The following is a 21,024-nucleotide window of genomic DNA, read 5'->3' on the forward strand; positions in this document are numbered from 1 at the left end:
TGTTCTGACTCCCGCCTCTAGCATAACAGTTGTCAATCCATTTGGAAGGGCACCTGTGACATGAGGGGAGCACTCCTCCCACCTGTGGGCCCCCTAACACACCTGGAAGAAGTAAAAGGGGCTGGGTCCTGGGTCATGGTCCTGGCTCTGCCACTACGGGACTGTGATTAAATCCCTTCCCCTTTCTGGGCCTTTCCCTCCTCATGATGGCTAAGCACCACCACCCCCGCTGCCATACCTACTAATATTTTCAGAATCTATACATGCCCAGGGCAACCCCCTATCTTCCCCCCCACCCAAGTCCTTCTTCCTTCCTGCAGGATCCAGGCGAAGAAGATAAAGCATAGCCCCTAAAAACATGAAAGTGAAGGGAAATCCTCCTGGCACGGGAAGTAGAAATCTGTCACTCTTGGATGCAGGGCTCATCAATAATTCAGGAGCCACTGTTGGATCTGATCTCTGCAGTGGCATTATCAATATTTCAGCTCCTTCCCAGAGCCCTGTTCCTTAGCAACCACATCATCCGTGCATTCCAGGAGGGCTGTTGGGCTGTGTGCTCCCTGTGTCCCCTGTCTTATAGGTGCTGTCCATGCTTGCCCTCGTGGGCAGGGGAGGAGCCACTGAAACTGGCAACTTTGGTTGCCAGCTCACAGCTCCAGGACAATGCTACACACAGGAAGCCTGTACACACCAGATGAGGGACAGGGAGGGGTTCAGCATGGTACCTCAGCCCCTGCATGTCCACCCTGGGCAGGGACAGAGAGACAGAGACAGGAATTTTGGAAAGCGGACAGGGTATATCTCCCTGACCTGCCTTAGACTGAAACCCCTCCCCCTCATCCCAGCATGGGTCAGGGCCTGCCCTTACCCTCTGTTCCCCATAGATAAAAGGAAGAGGAGTGTTTCTCCCTTTCCCCCTCTTGCCCAGGCTCAGGTGATGGTTCCCTTTGTGGCTCAGGTGCAGTAGAGGCTTGCCTCCTACATCAGCTGAGACGCCGTGCTGCCGGCTTCCTGCGCAGTGACAAGATGGCAGCCCTGTTCACCAAGGTGGGGAAGACGTGCCCAGTGGCTGGGGAGATTTGCCACAAGGTACAAGAACTACAGCAACAAGTAGAGGGCAGGTGAGCCGCAAACCCTCCCATTACTCCCTTCTGCTCTTTGCACTTGTCATTTACTCCTTCCCAGGTTAGCTTCCTGGGCTCATTTCTTACAGGGCCCCTTGGGGTGAGAGAGCAGCCTGAGGGTGGGGGCTGGCTCCTTTTGGACACAAGCCCCTACTTCAACCCTCATCTTAGTCCTCTGGGTTCTTGTGACACCAGACACTGCTCCTAATGCCACCAGGCCTGGGGCTTACACCCAGGCCCTCACACTTCTGAAGCTTACCCTCTCTTTGCAGGAAGCCTTTGGCGGGCAACCAGGATGCCCTACGGAGACAGGGCTCTGCCAGCGGGAAGGCCCCGGCTCTCAGTCTGCAGGCCTTAAAGCACATATGGGTGCGCACAGCGCTCATCGAGAAAGTGTTGGACAGGGTCATGCAGTACCTCGTGGAGAACTGCAGGTGACTGCCCCATCCTTAGGGCCCACCTCCTGAGCACTCCTTCCGCCATCCCTCAGCAGGCATCATCATCCATAAATCTGTAGGCATGCCTCATCTTCCCCTCTAGCACCCAGAAAGCATAGACTACACCACGCAGCCCATAAAGCTCAGTCCATGTGGACTTATCTCTACTTAGTGACTCACACAAAAGGGTGTTTGTGGGGATGTCCCTACTTGGTGAGCTTGACTGCCCTAGAATGAGCCCCTATCTGTCTCTCCCTCTGACAGCAAGTACTACGAGAAGGAGGCGTTACTGGCAGATCCTGTGTTTGGCCCCATCTTGGCCTCACTTCTAGGTGAGCCTGACAGCAGAGAGGACTGGGCCAGTGGGGGGCTGTGGGGCAGGTGTTGAGGGGGCACCATCCAAGCTAACTGTCCCTGTTTTCCCAGTGGGACCTTGTGCCTTGGAGTACACCAAGCTCAAGACAGCTGATCACTACTGGACTGACCCCTCTGCTGATGAGCTGGTCCAGAGGCATCGTATCCGGGGCCCTCCTAATCGCCAAGACTCCCCAGCAAAGCGCCCAGCCTTAGGAGTAGGTAGCACTCTCCCCACTCCTTGTACTTACCCAGGCTATGCCCATGGGCCTGTGAGGAAGGGCAGCTTGGCCTCCACGTTCCTTGCAGGTACAAGCCAGACCTTAGAGATGCACTGAGGTAGTGGCCACCCTCAGGAGAGCCTTTTATCCCTGCTGGCACTTACATAAATGCCAGGAGCACACCACGGTCCATGGCTAGAGAGCAGAGGGTGGCCAAGAGCAGACCCAGAACAGAATGGATCCCTGGGTCAGCTGGGGAGGGTGTGCATGGAAGCCCAAGGTTGTCTGAGGCTGATTTCCCAGGACTAGGTGCTGAGCTGTGCCTTTCTGCACAGATTCGGAAGCGGCATTCAAGTGGCAGTTCATCAGAGGACAGGCTAGCTGCCTGCGCCCGTGAGTATGTGGAGTCCCTGCACCAGAATTCAAGGATACGGCTACTCTATGGCAAGAACAACGTGCTGGTGCAGCCAGTAAGAAAACTTAATGTTCACCCCTCCTCTCCCTCTTTTGAAAGGCCTGGGACTAGAATCTTCCAGTCACATTTATCCCTTTCCTCAGGAGGCTTGACTAGAGAGAAGGGGAGATGAGCCCTATTCCTCACTTTACAGTTTCATATACCTCATGCCTAGCCTTGAGAACCCCTTAGTTAGCATCTGCCCTGCTAATTGAGAACCTGGCTGTCCAAAGATGGGAATGGGAGCCAGGAAACAGGATGAAGACCTGGCTCGGGTATGGCTGGATGTACCTCCAGAATGTGCCTAGCACCTAGGAGGCCGACAGGACAGAGCCAGTAGCACCAGGCCAGCCAGCGGGAGGAGGTGCCCACATCTGTGTGTGATTCGTGTTCTCCCGTCCTTCCTCCTGGCCTCCATTCCAGAATCCTGTGACTATGCTACCTCAGCCCCCCCAGCTCCTGCCTGGAGCTTATTTCTCAGAGGCTTCCCCTGGGAACCTCAGCACCTCATCACCTCTGCCTTCTGCTGTTATCTCCTTCCCTTAGAAGGAGGACATGGAGGCTGTCCCTGGCTACCTCTCCCTGCACCAGTCTGCAGAAAGCCTAACTCTGAAGTGGACTCCCAACCAGCTCATGAACGGGACTCTGGGGGACTCCGAGCTGGAGAAAAGGTGGGGGCTCTGGGACTCTAGGCAGGGGGATGGACAGACTCCACTTGCTCTAGAAGGCAGGCATCTTATTCTGGTGCCAACAACTGCAGGAATAGGCTGCCTGGGGAGATTCCCAAGCTCTCTAAGATCAAGCCAGGCCTGGGCATGAAGAGGTTTGCCTGAGCCAAGCTCTAGGCAGCTAAGACTGCCAGGCTCTGTGCCATGACAACACAGCCCAGATGGACATAGCTGGCTGAGGTCACTTCTCGGCTATTGGTCCTCCTTGTCTTCAGGGTAGTTTCATGCGTTTTGGTGGTGGGAAATGAAGAAAGTGAGATGACGGGTCTTGCAACAGTGACACTGATCTGGTTCCTTTCCAGCGTTTATTGGGACTATGCCCTGGTTGTGCCCTTCAGTCAGATCGTCTGCATCCACTGCCACCAGCAAAGTGAGCCTCCCTTGTCCTAGGCACAGGATTGAGGAGAGACTGCCTTCTCCCAGCCACACACTGTGCTCAGCTCATTGGATGTCTTGTCGTCCTCTGGTCATCCCCATGCCCCATTGTTTTCCTACCCAGTTGGGAGGCCTGGCTGTCAGGCTCTGGTGGTGGTGACCAAAAGGTCTCAAGGAGGCCTGCCCTCACCTGCCCGTGTACACCCCACAGAGAGCGGCGGCACACTTGTGCTGGTGAGCCAAGATGGCATCCAGAGGCCCCCACTGCACTTCCCACAGGGAGGACACCTGCTGTCCTTTCTGTCCTGCCTGGAGAATGGGCTTCTGCCCCAAGGACAGCTAGAGCCCCCACTCTGGACCCAGCAAGGGAAGGTACCTCAGGGCTTGGGGCACTCTGTGTGAAGGGGTATCTGAGAGGGGTTCTCTGCTCAACCTTCCTTCCTTTCCCCACGTGGAGAGGCTGCCTTGGGTGGGACCCTGGATCAGATGCTACCCTGCACAGGCCAACCACTCACCCTTCCCTCCATAGGGGAAAGTGTTCCCTAAGCTACGGAAACGTAGCAGCATGCGGACTGTGGATGTGGAGGACATGGGCACCAGGCAGGCCACAGACTACGTGTTCCGAATCATTTACCCTGGCCACAGGCATGAACACAGTGAGTCTCTTAAGCTCCATCCATGGAGGAAGAGAGAGGGACACTCAGGGAGGTGGGGGAGTAGTGTTACATAGGAGGGGTGCCAAGCAGGGTCTGCTCACTGACCAGGCCAGGTTGAGAGGAGCAGTTCATTACTTAGCCTCTCACCAGACCTTCCCCTGAGAAGCTGCCATCTCTCTGAGAAGCTGCCTCTCTTCTACCTAGCTGTCTTCCCCCACCTTGTCACCCCAAGATTTTTGGCTCAGCCAATGTTGTACAATATTCTCTTAGCCTTTCCAGCCCTGGCCCAAGTAAAAAAAAAAAATGTGGTGAGACTAGCAATAGAAGGTGGAGAACTCTCCATTCCTCCTTGGCCCATGGCCTGACCTCCACAAGGCAGCCTCAATGCAGGATCGGTGCTTCCTTTTGGATGGTGTAAGTTGTTTCCTAACTCCCCTAGAGCCCAAGCCCTCCTCAAACCAGATACTGATCAGAGGAGCTTTAGCTGGAGTAGGGATGCATCTGAAGAAGGTGAAACTTGGAGCTGTCCGGGGGACCTTGAGGACTTGGGGGGTGGGTGTTGCTAATGATGGCTTGGCACTCATGGGTCCTGCCCCACCTGGACACATACCTTTGGGCCCACTGGGCCTGTCTGTAGGTATCAACCACCGCCAGAGTTCCCTTTCTCGTCTGGGTGCTGCTGCTCCCTAGAGGCTTCTGTGGGCCAGACTCACCATAAAGTCAGGGAACTTACTAGCATAGAGCATTTATTGCCACATGGACCACATGTTCCCTAAATTCCCTAATTTGTACCAATAAGTTGTCAGCAAGTTGTTTTTGTGTTAGCAGATGGAAGACCCAGATAGCAAACACACAGCCACAGTGCAGGTACCCCCAGCAGGCCTGACAGTCATGAGACATGGGGATACCCCTCCCAGAGGTGCCTAACTAGGAGCCTTGCCTTATGTCAGAACAAGTTTGCAAACCTAGCATTCAATCTTGGGCTGCTGTTCAGCTGAGATGACTCAGTGTCCATGTCCCTTCTTTAAGCTTTGGCATCTCCCAATTCTGGTCACTTTGCTTCAAGGACTGCACCTCCAGAGGGGCAATCCAGGGCCCCAGGAGCTGACATTCAGCGGAGTGACTCTAGGGCAGCTCTGAGCAAACCTTGGAGAAGTTGTTTGTATTTACAATCTGAAGAGGGGGATTTGGGGTCATCTGCAGATCTGGCTCAGCCTGGCCATGATGTGAGCTGAAGAATGATCAGGATCCATCAGCCAACAGTCGTGCCCTGCTTGGGCCAGGGCTGGGGAGCTCCTGAGCTGCCTGCCTGTCCTCATGGGTCCCTGTTTCTCACTCCCCTTGCTCCCCTGTCAGTTCTCCGTCTTCTGTTCTTCCTAGAGAGGGCCTCCTCCAGTGGAGCTCTGGAGCTGCTGTCTTCCCTCACTCCATTCCCACACTCTCCCCAGTAAATCATCCAGAGCGTTCTCAGCCCCCCAGCCCTTTCTCAGTGCCCAGCAGGTTCAAGGCGACCTAGACTCTGGTTCCTCCCTGTGAGGAGGGCGGCTGGTGCCTCCTGCCAGGACCAGGTCCTCATGCCTCTGCCTCTCTTGCTGTTCTCTTTGAGCAGTCACTATTAACTACCACCACCTAGCGGCCAGCCGCGCGGCCTCGGTGGACGATGATGAGGAAGAGGAGGATAAACTGCACGCGATGCTCTCAATGATCTGCTCGCGGAACCTCACAGCTCCCAATCCGATGAAAGGTTTTTATCCTTGTCCCACCCCACCCGCCCCCTGGCCCACCTGCCACCCACCACAGGGGCTCGGACGGCAGTGTTGGCATTATGGGACTGGGGTGGCCCCCCATCAGGAGGCAGGTCAGGGAGGGTGGAAAGAGGTGCTGGCAAGAAGAGAGGACTGTGCAGAGAGCAGGTAGCTAGCTCTGGGCTCCCCACTGAGTCTGTAAGGGAGAGGGCTTCATGCCTGAGAGGGAGGATGCTCTGGTAGGAAGATCTGACTATCTAGTCTCTTGGGAACCTGAATGTTTTTCCAAGCGCTATTCCCACTCCTGGGGGTCATGCTGGCAAACCTGAGACAGTGTCTCTTTCTTTCTCCCCTGCTGGTTGGGAAGACTGACCTTCCGGCCCTGGACCTCTGACTTCTGACTTAACAGAAACAGGATAGAGGTACAGGCCCCTCCTGGGCAGGGGTGGGGGCTGGACAGCTCAGGCAAATGAGTCCTGTGGCTCAGGTGAGGTGTTGGAGCCACCTTGGAAAGAGACCCAAGCCTGGGTTTACCCATCAGGACTGAGGGTTCCAGCAGGTACTGCCTGGTGCTTCAGCATGAAATCTAGAAATAAATGTGCAGAGATATAAGACAGGTGTTTCCCACCCTCACAGACCTCAAGGTCCATAATTATAGACACAGCACAGTGCCCGTAGGTCATCGGCATTGGTTCCTCTGTCCACCACCCATCCTTCTTAGCACAGAGCTAGGTTGGTAGAGAAGGAGAACCCAACTTTTTTTATAGAGTGTGATGGGCCAGGGGACCTGAGATGTCTAGGCTGGATGCTCAAGTGAAAATTGGTAATGAAGGGGCTGGGGCCAGCTCTCTTGGAGTATAGGGGAACCTCCCCATCCCCACTGATTCCCATTCTGCAGAATTAATTTCTTATCCCCTTTTTCTGCCCTACAGAGGGTATCTAAGAATGTGTGACATATTCCTTATGCTTCCACAAACTTCTGCCAAACAGCCCAGTTCCTTAGCCCAGCCACCAAATCAGCAACGAGTACCCCCACCCCCAGGAAACTAAGTCTGTGGCCTAGCACACCCTCAGCACTGCCCTAGCAGCTGCCCCTTACCCCCTACATGCCTGTCCTTAAGCCTCTCCTCCCTTGTAGCCCTCCTGGCAGGAGCGCAGGGGAGCTTCACTTCTGATGCTATGTGCACACAACCTGCCGTCTGACTCCTTGAAAACCTGGCCTCGGCTGATGCTTATTTACAGGTTAAGGGACTTGGAACACTGTAGGAAGGCTGAGTCAGAAAGGACAGGGATCCCTTTCTTACCCTGTGAACTGATACCAGGTTGGAGGCTGGGGGCGGGGGTCCTAGCAGAGCCCCTGTTTTGGCAGACTTGGCACTAGGAAGCCCAATGCCAACTAGTCTTAGGGCTGAGGACTCCAGGGTCAGAGAACCCTCTGGAATCCAGAGGCCTCAGGGCTTGTCTGAGCTTCTTCTTGGGGAAGTTGGGAACCAGACCAACCCAATACGCATCCCCTGGGCCCCTAGTACTTGGGGAAAAGAGAGGAGGCATCAGAGGAGAATTGGCAGGTGGTTGGGGATTTGACATGGGAGCCCCCACCTCTACCCCAATCCATAATGACAACACTGTTAAGTCCGTTCTACTAGCCGTTGCTTTTCAGGCCTGCCACATGCTTGACTTGTGCATGTGAATCAAGTGGCAGGTGTCCAGATTCTCCTCTCCGTACCCCCACCTCTCCTCCTTTTCCTGCTACCTTCCCACAGAGCAGAGATGCTGTTCACTCTAATTCTGCTCCAGGCCAGGTACCTTTCATTCGGAGTCTTAGGGGCTGTGGGGTTCAACTACCCTGATTGATTTTTGCTTTAGACTTTCCTCATGCTCAGAGGAGAGAGTCAGAGTCAAAGCTGGCCCAGCAGATTCCCACCCTGCCACCTCCCCCATGTCCAGCCTGCTGCCCCTCACCCAGTCACTCCAGAGCTCCAGCTGTCTGCACTGGGTTAATTCAGAGATACGATCTTCAATGTTGACTGATTCAGCTCCTTCCTGGAGAATTAAGGTGAAGAGCATTGACCCAGGCAGGAGTCTTGCCTTGGTTGGGCCCTACTTTCTGGGCATGAGCTTGTTTCCCTGTGTGCCCACCGTTCATCCTCTGCACCTGTTATCCCCCTCACTCCCCACCCCTGCCTGCCCGCCTGCTGCCTGCTGCCTGCCTGGCTGGGCCTGTTTTCACCCCCCTCCCATGACTAGACTTTCTCCTGCCTGTTGCAGGGGCATGAGCTGGGCTCCTGCCCCATCCTACCTGCATTTGTCCCCTCCCTCTTCTTCCCAGTTTTGGGCATGGCTTGCAACTCCTCACTCCCAGAGCCGCAGCCCCTCCACACCAAGTATGTTCCCTTAATTTGCCTCCTGGCGGAGCTGAAGGGCCAGATATCTATTAAAATCTCAGCTGTGGGCCTGGGAGGAGAGCCTCAGACCAAGACAAAGCATCTCCCTAAGGGGATTGGAGGGGGCTCAGCTCAGCCCTCTCCACCAAGGCACATCCAGAGCTGGAGTCTGGTTCCAACAAAAGCCAGGCTTGGGTCTGCTCCAGACTCCTAGCAGGCCAGGGCCCAGGCTATGACTTGTAGGAAAAAATGCTGCTTGAAAAAAAGTTTCTTCTTGAAACATACAGCTCTCTTTCCTTCTTCTTTCCTCTTCTGTACTCTCCCCCTCCCTCCAGGCATCATCTCCTGGTCCTTACACTTTCTGCCCTCACTTTGCTTCATCTTTGTGACTCACTGGACCTGCCAGAGTCCTTTCTGGACAGTGTTCTACCCACTTGGGCCCTAGGAACTCTCAATGGTCTAGAGTTCTGATTCAGACCACCTGGGCTGGCTGAGAAGGCTCCATCTGCTGGTGGTGTAGATGTGTCCAAGGAGCCATCTTCTGAGGCTTCACTGGGCACATTCTTCTAGGTAGTGGAATTAGGTACCCAACTACCACCCCCACAATGGCCTAGCAGTGCTGGGACTTTTGTCCTTCCTGCCAGCACACCTGTGTGTTTGGAGGGGGCCACCATGCTAACACAGTCAGGCGGTGTAAGGATGGAGAACTCAGGAAGAACCCATGTGAGTTGTCTTGGGTGGGGAAGCCTGCTCCTCCTTAGCCACAGGGTCTAGAACCCTCTGAGGGGTGAGGTCTGGGGACTGAGACAAGTGGCTCCGGGATCTTCAGGAGCTTTTAGCAGTGGAGACTCCTGATGTGGAAAGGTTCAGAATATTGCAGCATTCCAGGCACGTTCCTGCCCATCTCAGAGTTTGTCCAAGAGGACCAAGCTGAATTCTTGAAGGCCAAGCCAGCTGGTGGCATTTCAGAGAGCTTAGGCTTTCGTTGTTCCTTCTCTTTTTTCTCCTCCCTCTAGAAAAGCAAGTGTTTATTCCATTGCTGATGGCAGGATAAAGAGAACAGACACAAGTATCCACAACTCAGTCCAAGTATTTTATCACACACAGACTAGATGGAGGGTGGGAGATGTCAGGCACCCTCTCTCTCTCCACCATTTCCATCTCTGGGCTCTGGACGAGGCAGGCACCACCTTGGTGGTTTTCTACCAATGGGTGACTTCATGCTGCAGCTCTGGGCACAGAGGTGGGCATGCTACAGGGTGTTTGAAGGGAGGAGGCCTGCCAGGCCCTGACCATAGCCCCCTTCCTGTCCTCAGATGCTGGTGACATGATCGAAATGCAGGGCTTTGGGCCCAGCCTGCCAGCCTGGCACCTGGAGTCCCTGTGCAGCCAGGGCTCCTCCTGCCTCTCCTGCTCCACCAGCAGCTCCCCATATGCAACCCCCAGCCACTGCAGCTGTGTCCCCGACCGGTGAGTGGGCAGGGCCTAGAATACCAGCTCCCTGTGGCTGTACCTGCCTGTGTGCATTCTGCCCTTAGGGGCCATGTCCCTTGTCTGACAGGGTGGCCTCAAGTTGGACAGACCTGGGTTCGATTTCCCTTCTGCTACCTATGTGACTTTGGCAAGTTACTGAGTCTCTGTGAGCCTCTACGTTTCTGAGCCTCAGTTTCCTCATCTGTAAAATGGGAATATTACCTGCTTCCTAAGGTACTTGTGAGGACTAAATAAGGTGTATGACTTAGCACCCAGAGCTTGCCTGGCACATAGTAGGTACTCAGTACCTGGAAGCTCCCCTTCCCAGTGTGGACATAGATCCTGCCATTAGGCTGTACATCTGAGGATGCACACCAGATATCTGGGCATCGCCGTATGCCAGGAATGGTGTACAAATGGCATGTGTGTGAGGGTCCTAGGCCAGCACTTGATGCTTTTGCAGGCTCTTCACTTTAACCTGTTACTTCATTTTTTGCCTATTACTCCTAGTGACCCTGAGATGGTTCTCTCTGTTTTCATATGAGGAAACCAAGATTCACTAACATGAAGTGAAGTTAGTTGCCCAAAGTCCCTTGGGTGGTTGGGGGCCAGGCTGGGTCCCCAGCAGTTCTACCAAGGATGGCTGACAGGGACAGGGAGCCCACAGGTGTTCTGCTGGGCTATGGATCCTACTCCTCCTACCACCCAAGCACCTTACTGGCCCCTAAGCCAGAATGTCCTCTCTCAACCTCCTCTCACCAGAGGGGCCACAGCCCCTTTCCTCTGAGCCAGGTTATTTCCACAGGTTGCCCCTCAGGCTGCTGTGTGAGAGCATGAAGAGGCAGATTGTTTCCCGGGCCTTCTATGGCTGTGAGTATTGGGTGAGGTGGGGCTGTGAGGGGTGGGAGATCGGGGAGGTACCACTGTCATATGTCTTCTCCCCCGGCGCCCCCACAGGGCTGGCCTACTGCCGCCACCTGTCCACGGTGCGGACCCATCTGTCAGCTCTGGTGCGTCACAACATCATCCCGCCGGCCCGGCCCCCAGGGGCTTCAGGAGGCCTCACTAAAGATGTGTGGAGCAAATATCAGAAGGATGAGAAGGTATACACTCTGGAGTGCCAGGGCCAGAGGGTAGATCAAAGGACTAGGGGGGAGCAGCAGCGAGTACAGAGCAGCCTGCCCTGGGAGCAGCTATCATAGACCAGATGGGCATTCAAGTACAATGTAGTAGAGGTCAGGACTGATGGCCTTGGAGTGGCCCAGGTCACGGTAGACTCTTAGCTGGTTCTGTGGGTTTCCATGGGAAGGGGGCTGGACTGGTTCTAGTCTGCTTCCACATTATCTGAAACCTTGGGCAAATCTCTGCATCTCTCTGGGCTCTGTTGCCTATCCTGGAAGGAAAGGAGGTTGAACTGGATCTCATCCAGCTATAATCTGGAGCAGGGAGGACATGACCATCCCAAGGCAGGGTTTGCCTGGGCTTCAGTAGAGTGACTGTGCCCAGCCCCAGCACTCCATGGGAGGGATGGAGATGGGGTCACCCAGCTGGACTGCAGTGACCATGGGGGCTACGCAGACTTTACTTCCTGGATCCCTCAGAACTACAAGGAACTGGAGCTGCTACGGCAAGTTTACTATGGAGGCGTGGAGCATGAGATCCGTAAGGATGTCTGGCCCTTTCTGCTCGGCCACTACAAGTTTGGCATGAGCAAGAAAGAGATGGAGCAGGTAAGGAGACCCCACTCCCATAAGGTAGGGAGATGGAGAGTGGGCCCAGAGACCCCAGCGAGGGCCCTCTGAAGCCTTGGCCCCTTCCCAGCTAGAAAGAAACATGGCAGAGGAAGGTGTTAGAAGAGCAGCCCCACTGTCTTCACCCCTAGGCCCAACCCTTTTCTCCAGCTGTCCCAAGAGGACACTCTCATTTCCATGGTCATGGTGTGCTCTGAGACAGGTGGACTCAACAGTGGCAGCAAGGTATAAACGAGTGCTGGCAGAGTGGAAGGCCTGCGAGGCTGTGGTGAGGCAGCGGGAGCGGGAGGCTCAGCCAACCACCCTCACCAAGTTCTCCTCGGGCAGCAGTATCGACAGTCATGTGCAGCGCCTCATCCACCGAGATTCCACCATCAGCAATGACGTGAGCCTGACGGGACCTGGGGGAGCCAGGGGCAGGGGCCACCAGCGTTTTATGGGAGTAAGACAGAGTCCTGAGCACCAGCCTGAACTCTAGGAGTCACTGACACCGGAGCCCTGGGCAAATGGCTTAATGTGTCTGTGTCTTGTTTTCTTCTGCTAGAAAACCAGGTGACTTGTCCCCCTGCTGCCCGCTTCTCTGAGTGTCACAGGAATAAAATGACATAGTGCTCCGTGTTCTGTTTTCATGGACAAGCAGGGAAGGAAGAGTGTTTCAGGATTTAGGGAAGCCTTCCTTCCTTGTAGAGAGTTCTCTCAAGGCTAGAAATAGGCAGCCCAGGGTTAGAGTCCCAGGTCCCGCAGCCAGTAAGATGAGGGGTCATGGTGTCCCCTCAGCTCCACTGTCCTCTGACTGGGGGGTTTCACCAAGTGTGATTGGTCAGAGACCAGAATGACACAGAAGGGTCCTGTTGGTATGTCCTGGCCAGATCTGCCCTCCTACCCTGGCATCTTCATCCCACTATAGAATGGACTGTGCAGAGCTCATTTAGAGGCCACGCACTGCCTCCAGCAGCACCCCTGACTTTAGATGAAGAGCAAGTCCCAGACCATGGGTGTTTCGGTTTTAAGAATATTCTTTTTATTATCTTATGTTTTTTCCTTTCTTTCTTTTTTTTTTTAGCTAAAGACTTTATTTATTCATGAGAGACACAGAGTGAGAGAGGCAGAGACATAGGCAGAGAGAGAAGCAGGCTCCATGCAGGGAGCCCAATGTGGGACTCCATCCCAGGACCCCAGGATCACGCCCTGGGCTGAAGGCAGGCGTTCAACTGCTGAGCCACCTAGGTGTCCCTGTTTTTTTCTTTAAAACTATCTCTCTAGATAATGTATATATATATTTTTTTTAAGATTTTATGTATTCATGAGAGACAGAGAGAGAGAGAGAGGCAGAGACACAGGCAGAGGGAAAAGCAGGCTCCATGCAGGGAGCCTGACATGGGACTCGATCCCGGGTCTCCAGGATCACGCCCTGGGCTGAAGGCAACGCTAAACCACTGAGCCACCTGGGCTGCCCCAGATAATGTATATTCTTGTTAATTTACTAAAGCCTTACACTAACAGAGAACTGAAGCTGGAGCAAGACTTAAAAGAGATGATAATCACCAAGGGAATTCCTTGCGCTCCTTTCTATGTGCTCTGTTCTTCCATCCCTTTTCTCTCTGTCTTTGGGTTTTGTGCGGTCTCAAGTCCACACGGTGCCCCAGCTGCTTAGCCCATGAACTGCTGTAGCTCTCCTTGCGGGCATTAATATGAGACTCTGTGTTGCTGTAGGATCATGGCCTCCCCTGACTCTGACTCCACGCTCCGTGCTTCTTCCCAAAGTGAAAACTCCTTTCAGCATCCCTTTCTGTGCATAGTCCAAGCAGAAAAACAAAACCTTCTGTGTATGTCTCTCTTATCTTCCCTAGGACATGTATACAGTTTCAAATCAGTAGAACAGGTTACCTTTCACTTGCTACCCCTCCTGAGCTTGTGTGAAGCCCATGTAACTGATTAGGCACCTACTAGAGAAGTTTCCTAGCTTGTTCTGCTAAACATCCAGTACTGAACATAAGGAAGAACTTGTTTTCCTAACACTCTCAGGCTGCTGCCCACTTTGGCCACACCAAAGCTAGTGGCAGCCTTCATTAGTACACAGCTCCCCTAACCTGAGGCGGCCTTGTGACTTCGGGGCTTTGTAGTATTACACGCTGCTCACGTTGGCTGTCGAGTGTCTGAGCCTCCAGTTCCCCTTCCCTGCAGCCGCCACAGAAAGTCATAAAGTCCTGGATTGGTTCCCGCTTTTTCTCTGGCCCTAGAGAGGGGCCGAGGCAGGGGACCAGATAGGGCTAAAGATGGTGTTTTTATGTTTGCTTGGAGCCTGATTGCTCTCCAGCCGGTCGCAGGGGTCAGAAGGAGAGGCTGGGAAAATTGGGTGGGGGCGCGGTGTGGAGGCCGTGACATCGTCTGTTCGGACCCCCAGAAGGAGACAGCAAGCTGAGGGAAGGTGCTGGAGTAGGAGTGTGAGCCCCACCATCTCTTCACCCCCACCAGGTATTTATCTCTGTGGATGACCTGGAGCCCCCACCGCCCCCGGGCACTGAAGATTGCAGAGCTGAGCCTGAGCAGGAGCTGGGAGCAGGGCCCTTGGGCTCCACCGTGGTGGGACAACAGCAGTCCGTGGAGTTTGACTCTCCAGACTCAGGACTGCCATCCTCTCGCAATTACTCTGTGGCCTCAGGCATCCAGTCGAGCATAGATGAGGGGCAGAGCATGGGCTTCGAGGAGGAGGATGGCGGTGGGGAGGAAGGCTCCAATGGGCCAGTCCCAGCAGCCGGTGCTTTCTCCGAGTCCCAAGATCCCAGCCAGCAGAAGGCCCCGCAGGCTAGGGAGCTGGAGGCAGGGGAGGAGCTTGCGGCCGTGTGCGCTGCTGCCTACACTGTAGGTGGACATCCCCTGGGCACTGTTCTCAGCCAGCCCCAAAGGCCCTCCTGACACCCTGAGGCTTGGGGGTAGGGGTTGGTGGGTGGCAGATGGGGGTGCCCTGACTGTCCTGTGGGGGCCCTGGGCCCATCCCTTGGCATCCCCAGAGGGTTCTGTTCTCAGAGTCCCTTGGTTCCTGCATTTGCTGCATTCCTGTATATAGGCATCCCTTCCAGCCCCCACTGACGACTCAGGGCTACCCACTCTTCCAGATAGAATTACTGGATACTATGGCCTTAAATCTGCACCGCATAGACAAGGATGTACAGCGCTGTGACCGCAATTACTGGTACTTCACGACCCCCAACCTCGAGAGGCTCCGAGACATCATGTGCAGGTGCCACTGTGGGGCAGGGTTCAGGATGGGAGGCAGGGCCTCTGCTGTGTGAGAGGTTAGGTTGGGCAGGGGCCCTGCTCCTCTGCCTCGCACTGCATCACACTCAGCTCTCTGTCTGGAACACTTTCCCTGCCATGCCCCCCACCCACCTCACCCCACCCCTCCCCTCTTCTTTCTTCAAGGTCTTTCAGATCTCAGCTTCAGCCATACTTCTCCAGGAAGCCTAGCTGATTGCCCTCACCTCAGCCTGTTCATTGTGTCTTTCCTTGAGCTCCCGAGTGCCTTGAGGATGGAGGCCATGGGTGTTTACCACTGTACTAGTACTTTAGGACCATAGAAGGGCTGACTTCTGGGTAGCAAGCTGCTCTAGGAACCATCTCCCAAGGGGTCCCCGCAGGGAGCACAGGATGGCACACCCATAGTGACTGTGTACCCGGCATTTCAGCTACGTGTGGGAGCACCTGGACATAGGCTATGTGCAGGGCATGTGCGACCTGCTGGCACCTCTCCTGGTCATCCTTGACAACGGTGAGGGACCGGAGCCGGAGGTGGGGGTAGACAGTATTCCCAGAGTGCCATTGGGATTGGGCTGATATAAGCTGGAGAAAGGGAAGGAAGACCAATAGGTCTGGAAGGGTGGGGATGTAAGCCAGCCCTGTCCTCTGGGCCACAGGACACCCCCTGTAAAGTGAGGCACTGGGGTCACCTGCCTTGCCAGCCTCACACCCATCTCCTCTCAGATCAGCTGGCCTATAGCTGTTTCAGCCACCTCATGAAGAGGATGAGCCAGAACTTCCCCAATGGGGGCGCCATGGATACCCACTTTGCCAACATGCGCTCCCTCATTCAGGTGAGGTCAGCAGCTGCCTGTGGACTCATGACCAGGCACCACTGGGCTCATCTATCATCCACAGGGAGGCCAGGAAGCATTCCAAAAATGTCCTTTCCACATAAGCTTAGTATCTTTCACTTAAAGAACTATTGTTTTCAATGTTACAAGCCCAGGGGGCATGTCAGTATGTGAATACTGTGCTCATGAAACTTCTGGTGAGTGGTGTGATTGACAGTGAATCAAACACCCAGAAAATTGTACAATTCCAAAAAGAGTACCTCCCAGAGAAATGGGTGGAGCAGCAGAGCTTAGCCTTCACCCAAAGAGACCAGAGGGTCTCGGGAGCCAGGCCCACAGCCCCCTGCAGTGGACGAGCTGGGTGGAGCACACAGGGGTGGCTGCAGTGGCAGCAACAACTCAGCTCCACTCCCTTTTTTTACTTCTGCAAGATCCTGGACTCCGAGCTGTTCGAACTGATGCATCAGAATGGAGACTACACCCACTTTTACTTCTGTTACCGCTGGTTCTTGCTGGATTTTAAGAGAGGTAAGAGGTGTGGGATGCATGGTGGGGCTAGCTAGGGTCAGGGCAGTGGGAGATCCCTCTCCCCAGAGTAAGTGGTTACTAACCATAACTGCACTTAGGAACCCCCTGGGGAGCCTTTTAGACACACAAGTGCCTTGGCTCCACCTAACACCAGACTTAAGAAGTGTGGCTGCCTAGGCATCCACAATTTGACGAGCTCCTGTGATTCCAAAGTGCTACTAACAATCACCCTAAGCCAATGGTTTTGGGGCTGTTTTCAAACCAAATCTCAAGCAGCAAGGCCTATAAAAGAAGAGCCGCTCCAGCTGACAAGAGTGCAGGTGTGCTGGAGTCATAGAGGAGAAAGGCAGGGTCTGGACCTGGGGTACAAAACCCTACTGGTGGACTAGGCTCTGTGTAATGGGGAGAATCCCAGGACTTTGGGCCCTGGAGCTGTCTCCACATTTGGCTCCATCCAGAGGCCCCTGGGGAGCCAGGCTCAGCCTTAGCTCCTTACTATCCTCAGAGCTGGTATATGAGGATGTGTTTGCTGTGTGGGAGGTGATCTGGGCAGCCCGGCACATCTCATCAGAGCACTTTGTCCTGTTCATCGCACTGGCCCTGGTGGAGGCCTACCGTGAGATTATCCGGGACAACAATATGGACTTCACCGATATCATCAAGTTCTTCAATGGTAGGAGCTGCTCCAGCCATCCTGACTGCCCCCAGTAGGGGCATGGGGGCCTCCACTCCTGGCCTGGGCAGGGTGGGAGGGGCTCTCAGAAATCCCCAGTCCCTTCCCAGGAAGCAGGTGGAAACAGCAGGCTGGGCAGCCACAGGGCTCCTCCCAGACTAGTGCCCCTGCTCCAGCATCCCCACAGTTATGTGTGTTTCCCCCAGAACGGGCTGAGCATCATGATGCCCAGGAGATCCTGCAGATCGCCCGTGACCTCGTCCACAAGGTGCAGATGCTCATAGAGAACAAGTGAGGGCTGCGGCCAAGAAGCAGCAGCCAACGAGAGCCTGGGCTCCGGGCCCCCAGGCCCGACAGGGAGAGGTGTGGGGCAGCTGAGACTGCCAGACCCCCAGCTGGCCCCGCCTGCCCACCTGTGTTCCTACTAACAAAGTGCTTGTGAGCCTGGGATTCGACTCCAGGCGGTGCTGGCCCTGTAAGGGCAAGTCAGGGGGCCTGGATGCCTTGGTCCAGGCAGGGCAGGGGTGGGAGGTCAGCCTCAGGGAGTGGCTGCCTTGGGGGACACCTACTCTATTCCCCTCTCAAACACCTGAGACTAGCCCCCCCGTCACCTGCATCCTCAGCCTGGACTGCTCCTCATGGCCTCTCCTAGGTCGGCCTGGGCCCTATAGAGTAACGGGGCTGTAGCTGCCTGGCCCCACCTGGCATGGGTCATGTAGGTGAACCAACAACTCTGCACTGTATCTCTTCTTCAATTCCCTTTGCAGGCAGAGTGCACATACCCACCCCAGCCCCAGTGGGGGCAGCCAGAACAGCTACCAATTCAGGCATGTGTCCCTGGTGCAGGAGACTGTGAGGCAGTCAGATGTGGGCCCCAGGTGGGAGCAGCCCACCTCAGCAGCACTGCCACTGCCTTTGGCCACCTGACCAAAGGTGACCCCGTGCATTGCCCATCTGTACAGAACGCCCACATGGCATCTGTACGGTTTCACTCTCACAACCTGGCTCTTGCTTTATACATTAGTTGCTTCCCTGACAACTGTGTAAGTGACACTTAAGCCAGCCAGATGATCTGCAATGCAGTGGGAGCACTCACTGTCAAGAGGAATCCCAGGGTGATTCTTTAGGGAGGAAATCCTCCCATAGCGTCCTCTTAGGGATAGGCTCTGGAGCTTTGGAGCAGCCCATTGCCTGTCTCAGGCATCTGCTGAGTCCCTGGATCTGGAGGAAGAGGAGGATGACTGGGTCTTCCCTGTGTGTCCCTGGTGAGAAGCAAGGCTAGCTCTGCCTGCCACGTGCTTCTCAAGGTGTGGAGAAGCCTAGAGACCCAGAAATCCTTTTGGAGGAGCATCACTCATAGGGATGCTAGGAAGGGCCTACCTCCTAGGCACGCTGCTTGCTCTGTCATCCCCACTTCCCCTCTACCACTCAACACAAGAGGCTAAGGCTTTGCCCTGGGGCCAGGAGGCCACTCTGCCACAGGGGCAAGGTCCTGTCCAGTAGTCACCTAGATCTGGAGACTTCTGGCATTTGAGAAACAAGGAAAGGGCCCAGCAGCCCTGCTGCATCCAGCACAGTCTCCCCAGCCCACCCCTGTCCTGGGCACTGCACAACCTTCCTAGGGGCCAGCTGCCCCACTGCCTAACCCCCCTTGTTTGTGAGTCCTTGGCTGCCACCAAGCATGGTGGCCATTGTGTGCCTGCCTTAGTGACTCAGTGGTTTTGTGAGAGGCAAAGTATGTATGTTTTTTGTTTGTTTGTTTGGCTCAGAAACTATACTCATCAGTGTTAACAGACCAATAAACACAGCATTTGGCAACATTTGAGGCTTTGGGGGCTGCTTGTGGGCTGGCAGTGGACAGTGACTTTGTGTATTGGGAAATTCTATAAGCTCCACAATTGAACTGTAAAGAGGGCCAGCCCCACAAGACAAGGATGGTGAAGAGAGAGAACCAAAGTTTCCAGGAGAGAGGGACCTCAGCTGTGGGCTGGTCAGGGGCAGATGCGACAGCCAGACCCCAAGTACTCAGTGGGGGAACCCCACCGCAGAGCCAGTGGTCCTATCTCACACTAACCAATGACCTGTCCAGCCTCAGGATAAGTATAGGTCCCTGTCCCACTCCTTCCTCAGCCTGCCTGCCCTCTTGGCCAGCTACAATGAGGAGTTGATGCTTGAATGGGAATCTGCAGGAGCCTCCTGGCCTCTCCAGCCAGTGGGGGAGAACCCTGCCCCTCTGGCCCTGGCTCTTGCTCACTGAGCACGCTGAGCTGCCTGCTTCAGGCTGGGGCACGAGAGTGATGAGAGTGTCAGGAGGGATCAAACCTGCTGAGGCATGGAAAGGGCCCAACTATAATAGTAGGTTCCCAGCTGCCTTCCCCCACCCCAGAGGATTACTGCTATCATCAGTGGCTCTGGGTGGAGGGCTCCAGCCACAGCCACCAGCATGTAGTCTGGTCTAGATGACACAGGGTTTCTGGGCATTAGGGCCTGTTACCAACTGACAGCTGCCAAGGCAACAGAACTAGTTGACATGGGGAAATCGGGCCAGGGAACCTTATAAGCCCCTCAAGGCAACCTCCCCACAACCCCCCATCCTGTTGCCCAGAGCAATCAATTTCCAGTGCTAGGACTCACTTTAAAGAAATTCACCAAAGGCCCCTGATAAACTAGCCTGGGAATGGCCTGGTTCCTTACTCCCCTGCTCCTTCTCCACCCAGAAGTGTTGGCGCACTCTGTCCCCCTAGCTGGGCTTCTAGGACCAGAGGGAATCCTACAACCAAAGTGATGGGTGTGCTAAGGGCAATGCCACAGGCAGATTAAGAAGTAGGAACACCTCCTCAGGGAACCCTCCAACCCTAGAAGTCCCTCTCACATAGAGCTGCTAAATGGAAGCTCCTGGATTCCTACTCAGGACTTTTTGTATTCTGTTGCTCTGATCACAGGCCCATCTCTTGCAGGCTCCAGCTGAGCCGGGGGAATTTCTACCTGCCCTTTAGAGTGATAGCCCTCAGACGATACTGGGTCATCACTACCAGGGACAGAGTCTTCACCTTCTACCCAGTGCTAGACACCATGACACTAAATATGCACTCAGAAAATACCAGTCCTAGGCCTTCCCTCAAGTTAAGGGACTCAGCGCTTCCTGGAGCTACCAGCAGAGGGAGCCAGCATCTCAAAAGTGAAAGCAGAGGTGGGGGAACTGGGTCCAGCCTTTCTCGAGGCTGGTGCTTCTTCAGAAAGGGGACCCTGAGACATTTGTGGCCACCACTTCCTTCCCCAAGGATAACCCATCCCAGGAAGAGATGCGGAGTCTGTTCCTCTGGCTGGGCCTGGGAGTGGGGAAGGTGTGGTCAGGGCATTGGACGAGGCAGCCAGCCTGCTCTATGGCTCAGCCTTTCCTCACCTCCCCACTCCCTCCAGAGACAGCCTGCCAAAGGGCTGTTTTCCCCTGAACTGGGAGAGATGTCGTTATAAGGACAAGAGTCTTCGAGGCCCATCTTAGAACATGGTTCTTTGAGTCCTGACCTCCAACTACTTCCTTTTTTTCCCCTTTCCCTTATGGACTCCCTAGATGACCTGCCCTGACTCACCACCTCAGAAGCACATCTCCTCTCAGGAAGCCTCTTACTCTTCTGTGCATAGATCCCCTCCACTTTCCTACTGGAATTTCCTCAGGTTAAGGAGCTCCAGGTCTACAGCAGGCCCAGGCCAGCTAGCTGTGTGACCCTAACAAGTCACTTGGCCACCTCAAACCTGTTTTCTCACCTGCCACAACAGGGCTAGTTCTTGGCTTATTTACTCCACCGTGCTGTTAGGAGATGAAACAAGATAGTGTTTGTAAAAATGGTTTGGGGAAGTGGAAAGTATTACAAAAGTCTAAGATGAGAACTGCAGTTCTCAGAGCTTGCTTGGGACTGAACATTGGCATTAGAGCCAGAAGGTCCCAAATCTTCTCTAAAATTGACCAGCACTGAGCTGCTTGAGGACCTGTGCCCCTCAAATGTCAACAGGGTCAGGCCCCCGAGGCTTC

At 54.7% G+C, this 21,024-nt stretch overlaps 1 protein-coding gene across 7 annotated transcripts in view; it reads left to right on the forward strand.

Moving 5' to 3' along the window:
- Window positions 1-18,814, forward strand: part of SGSM2 (small G protein signaling modulator 2) — a 35,629-nt gene extending 16,815 nt beyond the window's left edge. For 5 of the 7 annotated variants that reach the window (XM_025476113.3, XM_049114882.1, XM_025476110.3 and 2 more), the window contains 22 exons: window positions 959-1,121; window positions 1,397-1,558; window positions 1,826-1,893; window positions 1,988-2,133; window positions 2,472-2,606; window positions 3,137-3,261; window positions 3,621-3,688; window positions 3,905-4,065; window positions 4,223-4,349; window positions 5,959-6,093; window positions 9,795-9,948; window positions 10,757-10,821; window positions 10,909-11,054; window positions 11,553-11,681; window positions 11,905-12,087; window positions 14,178-14,564; window positions 14,819-14,943; window positions 15,389-15,471; window positions 15,684-15,793; window positions 16,225-16,321; window positions 16,827-16,994; window positions 17,201-18,814. In XM_025476113.3, coding sequence (XP_025331898.1) covers window positions 959-1,121; window positions 1,397-1,558; window positions 1,826-1,893; window positions 1,988-2,133; window positions 2,472-2,606; window positions 3,137-3,261; window positions 3,621-3,688; window positions 3,905-4,065; window positions 4,223-4,349; window positions 5,959-6,093; window positions 9,795-9,948; window positions 10,757-10,821; window positions 10,909-11,054; window positions 11,553-11,681; window positions 11,905-12,087; window positions 14,178-14,564; window positions 14,819-14,943; window positions 15,389-15,471; window positions 15,684-15,793; window positions 16,225-16,321; window positions 16,827-16,994; window positions 17,201-17,289 — 3,026 coding nt within the window. In that variant the 3' untranslated portion in view covers window positions 17,290-18,814. The other 2 variants (XM_025476115.3, XM_025476117.3) reach the window with 2 other exon arrangements.
- The last annotated feature ends 2,210 nt before the right edge of the window (window positions 18,815-21,024 follow it).

Source organism: Canis lupus, chromosome 9 (assembly GCF_003254725.2).
Source record: "Canis lupus dingo isolate Sandy chromosome 9, ASM325472v2, whole genome shotgun sequence".
Taxonomy (NCBI): domain Eukaryota; kingdom Metazoa; phylum Chordata; class Mammalia; order Carnivora; family Canidae; genus Canis; species Canis lupus.